This window comes from Sinohyriopsis cumingii, chromosome 2, assembly GCF_028554795.1.
Source record: "Sinohyriopsis cumingii isolate HCF-2022 chromosome 2, ASM2855479v2, whole genome shotgun sequence".
Classification (NCBI taxonomy): Eukaryota; Metazoa; Mollusca; class Bivalvia; order Unionida; family Unionidae; genus Sinohyriopsis; species Sinohyriopsis cumingii.
Genome location: NC_142962.1, coordinates 33,330,452 through 33,348,401, shown reverse-complemented (window position 1 = coordinate 33,348,401; position 17,950 = coordinate 33,330,452). Strand labels below are relative to the sequence as shown.

The following is a 17,950-nucleotide window of genomic DNA, read 5'->3' as shown; positions in this document are numbered from 1 at the left end:
CTGTTTAGATCCTTTTATTATAATGAACGCACCTGTGTTTACATGTACAACAAAGGTCAGAGGGTCATGTACCATGTTATAATCAGCATCCCTGCTACCCGCAGTTTAAGAAAAGGGAATGCAACTATTAGACCAGTCTGAGATCAAAGAGGCACACTTACAACAGAGCGAAGAATTCGGTGTTTATTGCCCGACCCTGGTTTCTCTTCACATCGTATTAATCTTTCGCCTTTTACTAAAGCTTACCGTGGAGAGGAACATTCAGTGAGTCTATAGACCTTTATTTGAAGCCTTACTCTGGTGGGGTAAAAAAAAAAAAGAATCTCGCTTTTAGATCGCTGCAGAATTTTCAGGCTCTTTATCTGTTATTTGAAAGCTCAGAAAGCTGTTAAAACGACGGGGGGCGTACGTCATGGCTCCCCAAAGCCTTATCGCAGTTTTATGTCAAATTGATCGCTGCAAGCATTGCTGATGAACAAGGAGTAAACCGTGATGGAATACAAGATTCTTTATTAAAGACGTTTGCGATGCTGTGAGTTATCTAGTGTCAAGTTCTAAAAATTAGTTAAAAAAATTCCACGAATTTAAACAACTCACGAAACATACGTCACGACAAGATATCAGGAAAATAAGGAGTGTATTTATATCCCCAAACTCAGTATGTAACAGTAGAGGGACTCGTGAAATAAGAGGATTATTATATCATCGTGTTTTGACTGAATAAAGGCTTTCAACATTCGTGTAGAATATCTACCAAACGTCCAGATCACAAAAGACTATCTTGAAAAGTGCCCAAAAAGGAAAATGTAAAGACTAGAAAATCCCTCTGATTGCATAGATTAAACTTGGCTTCTGCGAAAGCTAACCCTGATAACAAGCAGTTGAAATAAGGTGAAGGCTTCCCACCATAGCGACGTACCTTTCATAATTATGGAATATTCGTACCACGATGAAGTTTCACAATTTCAAATACACATTAAGCTCTATGGTTATGTCGACATAAGCATTTTGTTTCAAATGTTTAGATTTACTAAAATAGATGTCATTGCCGCGTAGGTTTTGTTCCAGTTTTTATAGCCAACAACTCCTTATTGAGTTAGTGTTTTAAAAGCCACAGTTTTACCTTTTTTTTAAATTTAAACCTGGTCTGATTCGGTGACATTGCAAGTGATCCCCACAAATACTGTAGTAGGGGTGGCACAAAATTTAATTGATACACCACTGGTTTAGTCGTGGATTTTAACAAATTCTCAGATAAATTCATTTTTCTTAAAACTTCATTCCTAAGAGAAAACAATATAGTCAACCAAAATGATATTATAATGGTAATGACCACTTTAACTAGGTGAGCTTATTATTACGATTTGAGAGATCGACAAGCTTTCAGTTTTCTTCCTACATCTAATATATCAAGACTTTAATATACAATCGCATGCATCTGAATTAATCGTCATCCTTCCGTTACCAAAAGTTTGTTATCGCTACTCCTAAATTACTTAGAGGGTCGCCTTGAAACTTTACACAAATGTTTATCCCTAAGTTTAGTTGGATCTAAATGAAAAAGGTGCTGCTCGTACATCCAGCATGGCCACCACTGTAGTAATTCTGAAAAAATTATTATCGCTACTATTCCTGAATGGACGGTCATATCCACATAAGGTTTTCACTGAAAGATTTCTTATGATGTATTGCTGGTTCCGAATGAAGATTTTGCCGATGTGACATACAGTATTGTCGTAGCCATCTTGAAAATATTCTTATCGCTACTTCTTCTGAAAGGATACCTTATCATCATGAGGTTTCCACTGAGACCTTTTATGATATCTAATTGATTCTGAATAAAGATGGTATCGATCTCACATTCAGTATTTCCGCCACAGTGGCCATCTTTACAGTCTTGTTATCGCTACGCCTCTTGAATAGATTGTCATATGAACTTGGGCCTTTCATTGAAAGACGTCTCATGATGTCTAATAATAATAATAATAATAAACTTTCTTTAATGAGGATAACACATTTGGTCATGACTGACCTATCTGCCATGTGGTCCTCAGATTTTGTAATTGGCTATGTTAACAAAAAGTCGGTTCTAAATGAAAATTGTGCCCATTAGATGTCCAATATGGCTGCCAGAGTGACCATCTTGAAATCGCTACTCCCCCTGAATGGATGGTCGTATCAACAATGGGTTTTCACTGAAAGACTTCTTATGATGTCTGATTGGTGCTAAATAAAATTTGGAATAATCCGACAGCCAATATATTCTCCACGACAGCCATTAAAAATATTTTCATCGCAATTCTTCCTGATTGGATGGCGGTATTAGTATGGGGTTTTCACTTAAAGATTTCTTATGATGTCTAGCTGGTCCTAGTTAAGAATGATGCCAATATGAAATATGTCCGCCATGGCAGTCATATTAAAATTTTGTTGTCGCAATTCTACGTGATCAGATTATAACGAGGACGAATTTCATCAGAAAGCTTCTTATGATTTCCAGTTGGTTTTAAGTGAAAATTGTACCGATCTGAAGTCCAGTATGGTCACCACAGCAGCCATCTTGAAAAGCTTGTTATTGCTATCCTTGAATGATAAGTCATATCTTGAAAATAGTATTATCTCTACTTCTCTGTAATGTATGGTATATCAACATGGGATTTTCATCAGTAGGCTTCTTACGATACCTAGGTGATCCCAAATGAAATTAGTGACAGTCGTACATCCAATATGGCTGCCACGACGACTGTCTTAAAAAATCTTGTCATCACTACTGCCCCTGAATGGATGATCATTAGGAAATGAGGTTTTCACCAAAAGAATACTAATGATATCCACTATGTCCTAAATGAAAATGGCGCCAAGCTGATATTCAATATGTATAACACAACAGCCAGTTTGAAAATCTTGTTATTTCTAATGACTATTGGAGATGGTTTCGTCACTTAACACTTAAAAGGAAGAAATGATTTTATCTTCAATTCCTGGAAATTCTTTTCGCGTAGTAGAGCGGAAGTCCCTTCGAGTGACTCTTGTTTTAAAGTTGTGATTACGACTACGACTCGAAACGGTTTCTTAGCAAACTGGACCACTTTACAGGAATGGGCTCCACTGTTGTAAAAAAAAGCACACTACAGATGAATTGACCAATTTCGCGTATGGAACTACCACGGAGCTGGAACGATCCAATTGCAAAATAAACATAAGTATCGAACACACAAGTCGATTTGGCAACGGTTTTACACACGTTATTACCTTTTCGTCTGCATTTCTGTCTCAATACAAAAAATGTTTCGTCAAGAGCCTTTCAAAAGGTTTTTGGAAACAGTATCAGTCAAAACAGTGCTTCTGCCTCTCATCGACATCATAAGACTCCTTGCTGCACACAAAGAATATATTTAAAAAAAACAGGCAAATGCACGTGTGATTATGTATATATATGCACACATGCACAAAATAAATAATGAACAAATAAAAAAGAGTAAAAATGCTGGCATAATACAACAATATACAGTACTTAGAATACGGATAACATGGAACTTAAGAAATATGACTCTATAAGTCCGTCCCCTGATATTTACACAGGATTTAGCACACACGACAGATCTGCACACTAATGAACCCCACATATGCAAGTGGAGAAACACAAGGACAACCCAACTAAAATTTACTTTAACGGCAACAGGTCACTTGTTATTCAAAATTCGGAAAAACTGAGAAGCAAGAAAAGGAAACTCGCTCAGCAGGATTTCATACTTAAACGGAGTGAAGTAGAAACAAGAATACTAAATATAGATATAAAATAACAGGAAATTAGAAAAGCAACAACAACAAAAATAATAAGAAAGTTTCATTCAAATTTCTATTTTAAAAACCTTTTCTTTATAGGGTGAGTACCTACTACATTAATAAAAAGAAAGGACATGGATTTACGGACAATAGACTGTAGACACTATGAGAGGACATCTTTAAAATTCACCCTAGTTATATATGCTGGGGTGGGGCTGCAGGGGCGGGGAGTTACAAATAAATGGTTCCTCTGACACATAATATACTCTCAAAAGTATATTAGTCATTTAGTATGAGAGATACTATATTTGCCTCAAAGAATGATGGTTCGTTTCCAAGTAGAGTCAACACTAGAGATTCTAATAATGGCGTTAATACAGTCTCTTTACATGCGTGTTAGTTCAATTGGTTATCGAAGCGCAAAGAGCTATGAAAGTGGAAAGCAGACCTACACCAGGAACAGTCTCGTTTCTTTCCGATGCGAGTAGAATAGCTTCGACTCTTTAAAAGAGATTCAGAGTAATCGTTGTGATACTTTTCATACTGGTAATATTTTGGCGGACGAATATCTAGCTAAAAGTTCGAGGAATAGATTTATAAAAACTGTAAGTGTTGAAAACGACACCTGAAAACGTTTCAGCAAACAATGAAATAATAAGTGTACTTTTAATTTTCAATGTTATTCCTGCAGCTTTAGTAGCTAAAGCGATTGAAGACATTGGTCGGTTTCAGTTACCTGAAATTATTGCTTCCGTTGCTGTGAATGATGAGAAGTCATTTAGTCACTGTGCAGTCTTTTACGTTGTTATGATATAATAACATCCATTCGCTTGAGGCCAGTTCAAAATGGTGGTTATGTACATCCGAGATATTTTTGTAGCATGTGATTTAAAATTTCGAGAATGTTCCGATTGGGTAGACCTATTTGAGCTCGAGCTTAATCTTTATATTTTACGTCAACCAATCTGTCCAATCTGATCAAAATCAGAACTTACAGTCCTACGTGTATCTCTCAAAGACACACAAAGTTAATGCTTTCGTGACCTTTAGAATTTCTAGTCCACTTATTTTTAGTATTCTATTTGAGAAAGCATTGCAAATTCGTGTTTGGCAGAGTTATCGTTAGTAAATATATGTTCCAAAATGGCATGAGTCACTTTCAGAAATTTGAAAGTATTTATCCGATTGGTGAACCACAAGGTCAAAAGAAACTGACCTCTTGTTGGTGTACATCGGATCAAGGGCGCCAACAGAAACTTTTACGGGGTGGGGTGGACAAACACGTAGTGGTCAGTTAATAAGTTTTGCGAATGGAGGCCAGAACATGTATAGAGGTGAAACCTTTTGCCCCTATGTGCAGGCAGCCATGCAACAGATCTATACGTAGGACTGGAGATCTGATTTGAATCCGATTGTCAATCTTTGACAGCGTTATTTGTTCAGGATCGCTTTCGTTTGGCTGGGAGTGAAAAATCATTTCAATCTCAGGCTCTTAGTTTTATATCCTCTGCTCCAGCAATGGCCCCAATTAAAAAACAAAATCCGCAGTTTTGTATAAAATTAGTGTTTCGTTATCTTGCTTATAACAATTATGAGTTATGACAGTATCGGCGTTAGTCAATGGAGTATGTTTTAGGTGGGAAAACAAGCATTAAAGAAAGTGGCAAAATTTTACACCTGTAAATTTTTTTTTGAATCCTAAAGGATAAAACAAGTCTGTTCTTGGAGAGTAAAAGATATCGTCACTGTATTTTAATCCTTGATAAATGTCCGATATTTAGTGAAACCATTATATATTGCAAACGACACAGAAAAATATTTTCAAAATTCCATTGTGAGAAAGAGGACTTTAGAGGTATAGAGAAAATTATCCTTGGACGTTGACATTCGCAAAACCTAATTAGCTTTTTTTGTAGAAATCTCATAAGTAATGACTATCAATACATGTTTAGTTACTATCTCAATATACGCTCCCACCCCGAGTCTTTTTCTTGCAATAATGCTTTCATTCACACACACACACACACACAGATAATTTGTCACGTTATTTACATTCTTTTGACGTTCTACCGTGACACAGAGAGATCAACCATTTAAAATATAAATATACAGATCTGCATGATCTTCATTTGATATATGGAAAACAAATATATTAATAGGAGTTGGGTTGTGTTAGCTCACGTCTGAAAAGTAAACATGGGAACTAGGGCGTAGTCTGGAGATGCGTTTAACGAGTTTCACACACAACCTCTCATCTTTAGAACACGATGTTAATGTGCAACTTCAACTTTAAAATAAATATGTAGACGATTACGTTTGGCAAGGTTTCGAGGAAAGTAAACAAACCTGTATTTTTTGTTACAATTTTCCTTCATCACTTCTAGGTGTCTCCGCCTTATGAGATCAGCCTAAACTTTCTCTGTACATTTATCTATCTGTATTCTTTTGCATTTGCATCGGCAAATATTAATATTTGCTCTGTCACAGTTTTTCGTTTTTAGTTAGACGTTTGATATATCTTCACGTAATTGCGCGAGGAGTCTCTCTCTCTCTCTCTCTCTCTCTCTGCATCCATTAAATCGATGAAGTTTTTAATTGAGACCTATCTTTGCGCATATTCTCAAACGCAAAGTCGCAAGAAGTCTCAAGCGCAAATACAAGGCCAGTTTTGAAAAGCACAGGAAATTCACACATCAGTTGTAAATATATGTACCCTACGAAAATCTTAAAAACCAGACTGATCTCCAGATGGCACTGGTAAAGAGCGCCACAACCTGCACAGGCCATTTAACCCCAGAGTCTCCTTTTCAGCTGAAATTTAAATCCGTCTTTTGGGCAAATTTTGCGAAAATATGTGTTGAATTAAAACCTAATGTTCTAGATCCGTTCTCTCGTTCGCTAAACATTTTTGTTGCGAATTCCTTTGATAGTCAGGTAAAGCAAGAATAATAGTTGGCGTAATATTTTTACAAAAACAAATTTGGTGGCAGTGGCATTTTGTAGACAAGCAAGGGTGCCATCTGAACAGAAGCTTGCTCACAGACATGCGTTAACAGAATAAGTTGTCAATATCCAAATATTTGTAATTCTTTGGAGAGCAGCAGCGTAGCAAGAAATTCTGCCCTTCATTACCACCCATTGAATACCAACTCCATACCCGCACCGCAGTTGTGGTGGTTGCTTGGGCGGCTGCTACGCCACTGTTGGCTAAGCAGTATATACCCGTGTTGTAGTCACTTACCAGCAACTCAACTCTTCCAGCGCCTGTTAATTTCGCGTCGGCTAGAATTCTAGCCAGTCCCAACAGGACTTTCCAGACTGTAAAAACGAGATGCACGGCTACGGTCTTATTTAAATCAGATCAAGAACTAGACAATATTAAACTTTTACCCTGAACGAAAACAAGAAGAAAAAATACTAAATTTAAAAAAATGAGACACCTAGGCACACACTCGTCGACCAAGGGGCAGGACAGTATCCTTTTTTTGTGTCTAAATCCTCTTGCACAACTGCAAGTCATTTAGAAACGTATGTTTTTCAGCAAAGCTATATTGTTCGTTGGCCCTAATTGTCATTCTCCCATATGCTTTCTTGCTCTCACAACCAATAGCACCATCACCAACATCAACAGTTCTATCACGAAGTGACCAAACTCTTCATCATCCTAGCTCCCGTTCCCAAGGGTTCTTCGGAATTCTGGGACCTCGTTGCAAACCATCTGCCATCAGGTCCCTATGATAGAAGTCGATGTTTTAAATAGTACAGGAAGCCAATGATAGTTATATTAACCATGCTTGCATGTAAGAAAGCACGCCAATAGACAGAATAGCATATTCTACACATTTTCTTGGTGAAGGGTGGGAGAAATTATATTAATGCATACATTTCTTAATTAGAAAAACTTGACTATTATTTTTACCATTTCAGGTGCAAAATGGGCTATACGGGTGTCCGATGTGAGATGATTAACCAGGAATATATACTTCTGGCATTACTGTCAGGTGATATCCTTGGTTAAAATGGCAATACATTTTACACAAAATAATTCAACGGTAAGCGCTCTCTCTCCCTCCCTCCTCTCTCTCTCTCTCTCTCTCTCTCTCTCTCTCTCTCTCTCTCTCTCTCACACACACACACACACACACACACACACACACAAAACACACAGAAGTACAATGTCCGTAAGAGTATACCGATGACGAGTTAGCGCTAATTGTGATATCTTGAGGCCCATTGTGTGTATGTGGATGTATCGGGAAGACCACGTGACGAAGCAAATTCATAACGGAAGTATATCACAAGAGCATAGCTTAAATGTAGAAAGCATATGTAGAAAGGCAATCCTTATTCAGGCAAAATAAAATTCTGTTGTCGAATTTTTATGGAATTCGTTAAAAATTCGTTGTTAGCATTGGAAACAAAAAACGTGTGTGTGTGTGTGTGTGTGTGTGTGTTCGAATTCAATTAGACCGTTATCCCCAGAAAAAAGCTTACCACACCATCATGATATTAACAGAAAACATTTTGTAACAATATATATCCTTTTATTCATCCTCGCTAGGCGCCCAGTATTAACAGGTTAGGTCGGCCTGGTGTCAGGATGTGACTGGGTAGGACATCATGTTACATATCTGCGGCATGATGCCCCAGTGCTAAACATCATTATAAACTGCCATACTGCAGATAGCGTAGCGAAAAAAAATTGTTAAAGCTACGTTTAAAATCCAAATTACACACATACACACACCTTTTATTCATATAAAAAACGTAAAGTATCACATATACTAAATAGGTACTGAAGTGGATGTTGATATTGAAATAGACGCTTGCTCAACGGCTGTAAATATTCCTGGTTGCTAGGACACATGATGAAAACTCTGTTCTTACAATATAACTAAGAATAAAAACCTCCTTAATTATGCAAAGTAACTGAACCCTAATTGATATATCTAACTGTAAAGACGTTAAGATAGAGGAGTTTGTCCAATACCTGAAAATTATTTCAGTTACCATGTCATGTTCGAGTGCTGAAATCTTATATCTGCTAGGTCGAAGAAAAAATTATTTTTTTTTTAATCAGAGACAAATTGTCTAATAGTTGGCTTCCTTTAGGTTGCTTTTGGAGTTTTTTTTTTAAATTGTTTTCTAATCAGTAAATAAAGAAATGGAAAATACAGGTAAAGATCATGTGGTCATACCGCATATACCCACCTTGATTTTTTTTTAAATACCGCAATGCATTTCTGTTAAATATAAATCGAACCTAACAATGCATTTAGTGAAACGTCCGCGTTAATACATTTTCTTGAATTTGCTATTTTGGAACTGACTGCATGTTTTACTCTTGACGATTTTGGTACTATGTGATACATTATTGTACTCTCTTAAATTTCAATCATGAAACTCGCTGTAATCAAATGCCACGCAAACACACACACACACACACACACACACACACACACACACACACACACACACACACATATATATATATATATATATATATATATATATATATATATATATATATATATATATATATATATATATATATATATATATATATATATATATATATATATATATATATATATATATATATTCATTTGCTTTTTTTTCAGACATGGAAAGCATCATCTTTGTCTAAACCAGTTCTTACAGTACCAGTTCTCCAGTTCTTGTCGACCTGAATATACGGATGTACCTCTGTCAACTACCATGTTGTCTTTCGTTAGTCATCGTACTAAGAAGGAAGAAATAAATGTCATACTGTTAAGAAAATCGCACACGTGCTGCAAGTGCAGTATCCCTAACTTTCTGAAAATTACAAGCCCGATTGTTCAGGAAACAAACTTTTCTTTCGTGACCAAAGCCTAAAGCTCAGTACCTCTAACGCTTATGGGAAACAATGAAAAGTTCAATCGCTTCACGAGCGTGGGACGTTTATGAATTGAGAGTACGTTCTTAATGCTGGAAATAAGTCATGTGATGCACCGCCCAATGACACAATGAACTATATTATTCGGATCTCGGCCCTGGTTGCGGATTGCGAATCAGTTCTTAATTTCTAGGAGCCAGTCAGATTTTTGTTGTTTATTAATGCTCGGACGTAAGTGAAGGCATCTTGTTTTCTGTAGTGGTGCATAATTCATGTTGTTGTTTTTTTTAGTATTGAAGTGTGTTTTAAAAGACTACCCAATATATTTCCATCCATGAAAAGACAAGACGCGAAAACTTATCACCCACTGTACAGTTTTATCATTTGCCGATTGATGAGATTAAACAATTTTCGCATATACATGCCTAACCGAAAAGTTAATTGTTGTGGATCTGCACTGTTCAATACATAGACCGGCTTTCGCAAATGATGCAGCTGCAGGCAAAAATCTTGTTCTAGAATAGAAATACTTCGTGTGTTTTCTGCTGACATCAGAGGGAAACACGTGACTAATGGATGGTAAAATTGGGTATATCTGATGTAGGCAAGGACATTGTTTTGCTCCGAAATGGTGCTGTACTGAAGAATAAAAATCCCACATCAAAAATATATATCTTGCTGGAACAGTTGTAGATAGTTTACAATCTAGCTTCAAACACAGATATTATTTTTCACTTATTGACTGGCATAGACTTATTATTTCAAAATCATTATAATTTCCTAGGACATGATTACATTTACTTTCTTTGATACCCCTGCAGACTTATAAGGGACTCAATTTAGACATGTAGTCTAGCATGCACACATACACAGCGTGCAGTTACTCACATTCATAGCTATTTATTTGCTTGGTGAGGATTATTAAGATTATTTTTTGGCAAAAGTACAGTAATATTTTCATATTATGATATAATTCATTTGATAGTGTTAGATCAATGACTGGTGTAAATGATTTGATTTTTATCTAATTAATCAGATCAGCTGAGAGTGTTACAGCAATTACTTATGTAAATAAATGTTTTGATTATTATTTTGATTTTTTATCTAATGAAGCAGTTCAGCTGATAGTGTAAGATCAATGATGTAAATGTTTAATTAATCAATTTAGCTGACTTCACTGACTGGTGTAAATGATTTAATTAGCATCTAATTAATTAGTAGACACCGCTTCTTTCTTTTGATTATAATGTAGCATATGGATAATTTTTTGGGAAACTTGAAGATCATTAGGTTAAGAATATATTTGATTCATTTTTATTTTTAATTGTAATTCAAATTCAATTTGACTCCGACATGACCGGTTGTTTTTCTTGGACGTTTGATATTTTTTCTTGTTTGTTAATGTTTCATGTTTAAATATAAGGAAGATATGTATATTTGTATCACTTTGCCTACAGGATGAAAGAAATTGTGATTGTATGAGCCAAACGATAATTACTTTTCTGATATATTAACTGAAACGTAAATATTTCATTTAATTTCTACCCTTCTCTCATGTAATATATCCTTTGTAATAATAATGATAACAAACACCGCAATATGTTGGTGGTGCTGTTGCTGCTGCTGCTGCTGCTGCTGGTAATGATGATGACAAAGGTTGTGCTATTTTTCGTGATAGCGTCAGCAACGACAATGACGATGATTTTCCGTTGTATTTCATATGCTATTCTGTCATTTTATTATTAAGAACTATAAAAGGTCTCTGTTTCGATTTACCAGGCAATACACGACAAAGAGTCAGTCTTAGCATTTATTACCACACCCCTATTTCAGCTGAATACGTGTGTTTGTTGATTACAATGTAGATCGTACACTCTCTCTCTGTATCTCTCTGTCTGTCTGTCAGTCTGTGTGTGTGTCTCTCGCCCCCTCTCTCTCTCTCTCTCTCTCTCTCTCTCTCTCTCTCTCTCTCTCTCTCTATATATATATATATATATATATATATATATATATATATATATATATATATATATATATATATATATATATATATATATATATATATATATATATATATATTCATATGTTACTTGTTTAGGCTCTAATAAACAGTAACAAAAGAAAGAGTGAAAACAACAAACTTTGAAAAGTTTAACAAATAACTTATTTCCATGGAAAAACACTGTAAAAATTGAATAAAATAAGAACTTACGGTTTTAAGAATCAAATCCAATAAAATATTCCAAGAATATTCTACGAATGAAATTTTAGAGGTCCTAGTAATGAAATGTTCTAATGAATTCAAGTTCGAGTCCCGACGAAAAATCCAAAATGGAAGGAGATGACGTACACTGTAGTCAGTATGTTGTTGTATCGTCTACAGTTCTCTTTTATTCCAGTCAATACTATTCCGGTATTTGAATTTCAGAATAAAATTTAAATAAATGTCTTTGTCCAATAATACCGCACGAGCAGTCAAACATTTCCACGAAAAAGATTTAATCTTTTAGAATCCAAATAATCTGAATAAAAATTAAAATGTAATTCCCAAACCGGTCAAAAACACGCACTTTCCAGTGTAAAGAAAAAGCCCCAACTGAGATCTCTCTCTCATAGCATCACCATTAAATCTAACTAATGCGCAATTTCTAAAAGCTCAGAATTGCGAAATGGAGGCTCTTTACATATAAAAAATCACGTAGCCCCAGTATGACCTTGATAAAAACCAATTATTTTACTCCAACAATAATAATAAAAAAATTGTTTTCTTCTCTAACTGATTTCTAAATCAATGTCTGGAACTAAGTCAGCTTTAGGTGTTTACAACTGAATAGTCAAGGTCAACATATTTTCTGAAGAAAAAATATCGAGTTCCTAATAAATAAAACTACATTATACTGAGATGTAATGAAATTAAAAATAAAAAGATTGGAAACCTCACAAGCAACTGAATTAAATCAAATATAAATTAAATCAAATATACGTATCAATACCTTCAATTACTAGCCATATACGACTATGTAGATTCAAATACTTGTTAACACATATACACACATGCACAAACGCGCACATACAAATGTATGTGTCTGTGTGTGTTAAAAATTATTTGAAACTACATATTCGTATGTGTTTAGTAACTGAAGTTGTCGGATGGTACAGTTATGAGAAATCTTAAACGCATAACGCATTTTCAATCGGCATTCGCACAAATCCCTCAACAATTCAGCTGTAATAGTCTTATATTTTAATGAATATTTAAAAGAGCTGAAATTATTGTCCTTTGTCCATTGACGATGAATTTCTTTTTTCATAAGCGTTAACTTAAAAATTAACATTTTCCCTTTTTTAAATTTGAAGCAAAGATCTGGCATTTTATTAAGCGTTAATTTCAAAATGATACAGATAATGACATTCAGATCTTTAATCGAACACTTGGGTGGTGGAAACGGCACAGAAACAAAAACAAATGGACGATGCATTTTCTTCCATGTCCATTTGAATTACTCACGCCAAAAGCCACAAATCTGATTTCACTATAGAATTCATTAGTGTACAGGTCCTCTACCTCGATTTTTTAATCCTTGTAATAATTTAATGGAATATGTACAATGACTATATTGTATTACGGACCACGAATACATTAAGATATGTTTGTCCATTACAGCTTTATAAATAATTGAGTGTTATTTCTCGTGGATAAATAGTGTGTTGGTGGAAAATGCAAAGTGTTTATGACATCATCCATATTTAATAGAATTATTTTCATGAAGACTGGATTTTCATATATTGTTTCCACTGCAATAGATTAACTGAAATTCCCTTAGGTACCTTGCCCTTATATAGTATTCCAAGTTATCAAAGGGCATGAAACGGGGGTCGGGGTTGGGCAGAAAAACAGCTGATTCGCACGCCTAGATTGCCAAGTTTATTTTCATAAACAATGTCAAGAGGAATTATATTTCCGTCCCGATTGAGTGCAATTTAATTATTTAGTGTTAATTTCGCCTCATTGACGCTGCCGGAAAATAACAGTGTAATTCGATTTACACTAATATTCTGTAAGCTTATATGTTGGCTTAAATAATGACATCTCATTCCGAATGGAAGTACAACAAAATCTAACCGCAAGCAATGCGTATCCATTATTCAGACTGTATAAAATAGTCCATCATTCGTTTCATTAACTTTGCAGGAGACATGGAAAGTGCCGGAAATTATTTCAACCGTAGGTAGAGAGCGAAGAAGCGGTTAGTTGACTTTTGGCTCTAACAAAGACAGAATTTTTAATCGCGTTAAGCAGGGACGTGATTTCAACTTTTATGGGGGGGGGGGGCAAAACTTGACGGCTTGTTAATGTTCGTATATAGGCTACAGCAATTCTACAGCACATGCAAATTCAGGATGGGGTCAAATGCCCCCTCGCCCCAATGACGTCCCTGGCGTTAAGCAGTACATAAGACCAAATGGAAATTTAACATGGGAGTTTCACTACGGGACACAAGGCACATTTATCATGGCAATGGCACTGCGTCACACTCAATGACATGTCGCGATAAATGCTTTGGTTATAGGTGTAAAAAGGCACTGTAGCGGCAAGATAAAACACATGGGCATCCTGGCACCCTATGCTACCAAATTCTTAGGGATGATTCCATATTTAGCGTGTATTTTTAGAGTTGGAAAGGACAATGTTTTTTTTTTTTTTTTTTTTTTTTTTTTTTTTTTCAATTCTATTGTATAGACGTTTAAGTAGCCTGGCCTGAAACATTATCGAGAGCAAACAAAGTTCGTGTTTTTTTTTCATGGTGCAACAAAGTCACGTTAGAAGAAAAAACATAATTCATGTTTACTCTTTTATGTTACAGCGAATCCACATTTCAAAAGCTGAGTTAAATGTTTTCTCTGTTATGATACAACAAATTCACATTTAAGAAAACAAAGCTCTTTTTTTTTCACTGTACAATAAATTCACATTTCGCTCCCAAAAAGTTATTTTCTTTTCTTTAATTATGTAATAAATTTACATTTTAAAAAAATAAACAAAGCTCGTATTTCTTCATGATACAGCATATTCACATAAAAACATAATTGAAGTTTTCCTTCTTTCGTGGTACATAATGTTCCGCTTAATAATTTGATTTCCCTAGTACACTTCATTCACTTCCAGTCATTTGAAAGTTCTCATGAAATTTTCCAGCAATTAAATCAACTAAACATTCACATTAAAGAGCTGTTATAAAAACGTTACTGTTTGTTAGATAATCGCATAATTCATTTCCGCACACTAGCACCGATAGTAGATTTCGTCTTTGAATTAAATTCAGTGCTACATGTAGAAGGACAGAATACACAGGACATGTGGTTTAGCGCTCGCCATTTACTTAACACTTACAATATGTATCTTTAATTATGTACAGTGCTAAATAATAATAGATATGATGTGATGATGGTGTAAGAAAAAAAGGAAATCGGTTGGGTGGTCCAATACTCGCCATTTCTAGACTAATTATCGTCATCTCTTTTTGCCCTATCATTAAATACAGTACCATATATAAAAGGATAACGTGCGCAAACTGAGCAAAAAACAAAGTAAATTGTTTCATATTTTGTCTATTTGGAAGGGTTCAGATGGTCACAACAAACTACATCTTGGATAGTAAAAATGGGGTGCTGGATAGTGCACATCCGGGTGCTACATAGTAGATAACTGGTTTTGGTACCTCCAAGAGGCGGGTGTGATAGCAAATGAAAGGTGTTTCGACAGTACATAACTAAGTTCTGGGTAGTAGATAACAGGGTGTTGGTCACTCCAAATGGCTTGATGGATGGTATAGTGTGTTGGATAGTATATAAATGTGTACCTTTACTCAAAAGGGTGTGTTGATGGCATAGTGTGGGTGTTGCATAGTAGGTCACTGGTTGTTAATAAGCCAAAGTGTATGTTGAACCTATGAATGTTTTTAATATTAAATGTTCTCTTGTCGCCATATAGACTACACACAAAAATTAAACCGATGAACATTTAACATTATGGGTTCCTTATCGCTATTCAGACCTATATAAAAACATGTTTCTGGTATACTAATTGCTGTTTTATTTTGTATTTTTTTTTCTTTCTTATAATATTCTCGGCTGCAAATACGAATGTATAAACAAACCAATATGCGTGGTTCAGGGTTGCCAAAATATATGCTTCTTTTGTTTAATTCATGTCCTGGGAAATAAAACTAAGTGATTGGAAGTAACGGGACTGGAATATAGATGATAAATCACTAAAAAGAAGAAACCGGCCGTGGCCTGTATATCTAGTCCGTCACAGAGTAAACACGTCTAACAATGAGTTGAGTCTGGGTTGCGTACGGAAGCAGGAAGATACGGACCTATGGTGTAGGGTGTACACCCACACGTACACCACTGGATTCGTAATGTCGAGCTTTATTTAAGTCAAGACAGAATCAAATCAAAGAGGTTAGGTTATTTATTATTCTAGTTCTCAAAGCCAGGGTTAACTACTGTAACGAATTTTCCTGTCTTTTACCTGTAAATGACAAACTTACGCTCTTTTGTATGGCTACTTTACCAGGAAAGAAATTAAAAATGGCAACACAAGCTGAAGAAAGCGTAGAGGAACCATTGCCAGTGAAGGAATTCAAAAACGAAAGGCATAATGAGAAAGAAAGATGACATTAACAGGTGTTTTGAAATCTCATTATGATTCTCATTTACCTAAATATACCCCAACAGGAAGTGTCTCTACGTATTGATTTTTGTTTTTCAAAAAACACACTTAATAAACACACTCAAGCACGCATATACGTGTGTTACAAAGCAGGGATTTATTGTTCGTTTCATTTGGCAATCGTTTGACGAGCATATTTTTTCCCAAGAGATCTGGGCTTGCTCTGAAAACGGATGATGGATTTTATATTTTAAAAAATCATAGACCTGACAGCATCAGCTGTAACTACCTTGCACCTTTCCCACGACCAAGTTGCTGCAGTCATAATTTCCCAATCGATAGGATAAGGATGACCACGCCTATTCATTAACATAACAAGGATGACCACGCCTATTCATTAACATAACAAGGATAACCACAACTGTTCATTAGCAAAGCATATTTACAATCGATGCATTTTATGCTGACCCCATGCGAACTAGTATGGGACCGTCCATTTAGTACGTACGCATGGAGAGTTGTTGTTATTGTTGTTGTTGTGGGGTTTAACGCCATTTTCCAGCATACGATAGGCTGGTTATACATGGCGGCCAGTATTAATGGTGGAGGAAGAACCCGGGAAAACCCCGAAAAGAACTACCGACCCATGAGAAACTACTGGCAAGCTTTCTCACATACCAACATTGGCCGAATCCAAGACTCGAACCCACTCAGAGAGAGGTGAGACGGCAGTGATCCGTAACGGAAAGCGCTTTAGGCCACTCGGCCACTTTGGGTCCCACGCATGGAGAGGGAGTTTTAAAAAAAAAACAAAGAACAAATGCATAAGCTTGCGTAGGGGGGGGGGTCTACTGATAATGTACGTACGCATAGGAAACGGGGGGAGGGGTTAACCTCGATAATAATTTGTCTAATACGTAACCTGTTCAACTTGGTTCAGCTAGCGTTTGAGTTGTAGCGGACACTAGACAAACTTTTTAAAGTTACGCAGCTTATTTCTTTGATACAGCCAGACATTCAACGTCGGTGGACTATTTGTTTTATTAAACACGTTAATATTAGTAATCCTTGATCGTTTCTGCGTGGATTAAAAATATAGGTCGTTCTAAAAGCTTGGGGTTGGGGTGCGTCAAGCGTACGTACGCAGGTGGGGTGTGTAAAAAGTACGCATGTGTACAGGGAGGGGGAGGGATCAAGCTTTGGCAGATTTTTGCGTACGTACTAAACGGCCGACCCATATTTTTTTAGTACATACTGCAAATTTGATGACAAAAATTACTGCTAAGTGTTTCGTTAGAATGATTTGAATTAGTGCATGCTGTATAGTGGTGGCAGTCGGATAGGTGTTGGACATTTATACTTGATTTCCGGCAAGCATTTGAAGCACGTTATGCTCACACTTTTGCCAGTCGGCGGTCTATCGGTATTGACATGTGACTGAGTTTGAGTGACATATGGCTAAATACGCTAAATTAATATCTGCTTATAGTAAGGATTAACACTTGGTCAGCAAATTTCAGGCCCTTGGGCAGTGTCCTTGTAACGGTCAGTTTACATAGGTTATGCGTACGTTTGTTTAAAACAGAAACAATGTCGGTGTCGTAATT

General features: G+C 35.9%; 1 protein-coding gene and 1 non-coding gene across 2 annotated transcripts in view; both read left to right on the top strand.

Annotated features, from left to right (window-relative positions):
* The window catches only part of LOC149804593 (uncharacterized), a 76,911-nt gene extending 65,447 nt beyond the window's left edge, over window positions 1-11,464 (top strand). Inside the window, exons 2-3 of the mRNA XM_089942045.1 lie at window positions 7,714-7,838; window positions 9,408-11,464. Of these exons, the coding sequence (XP_089798171.1) occupies window positions 7,714-7,804 (91 nt within the window). The 3' untranslated portion in view covers window positions 7,805-7,838; window positions 9,408-11,464. The remainder of the gene's footprint in view (window positions 1-7,713; window positions 7,839-9,407) is intronic.
* On the top strand, window positions 192-307 carry LOC149804594 (U5 spliceosomal RNA). The gene has a single exon (XR_016419895.1). It is a non-coding gene; the product is annotated as a U5 spliceosomal RNA (small nuclear RNA).
* Window positions 11,465-17,950: the final 6,486 nt, after the last annotated feature.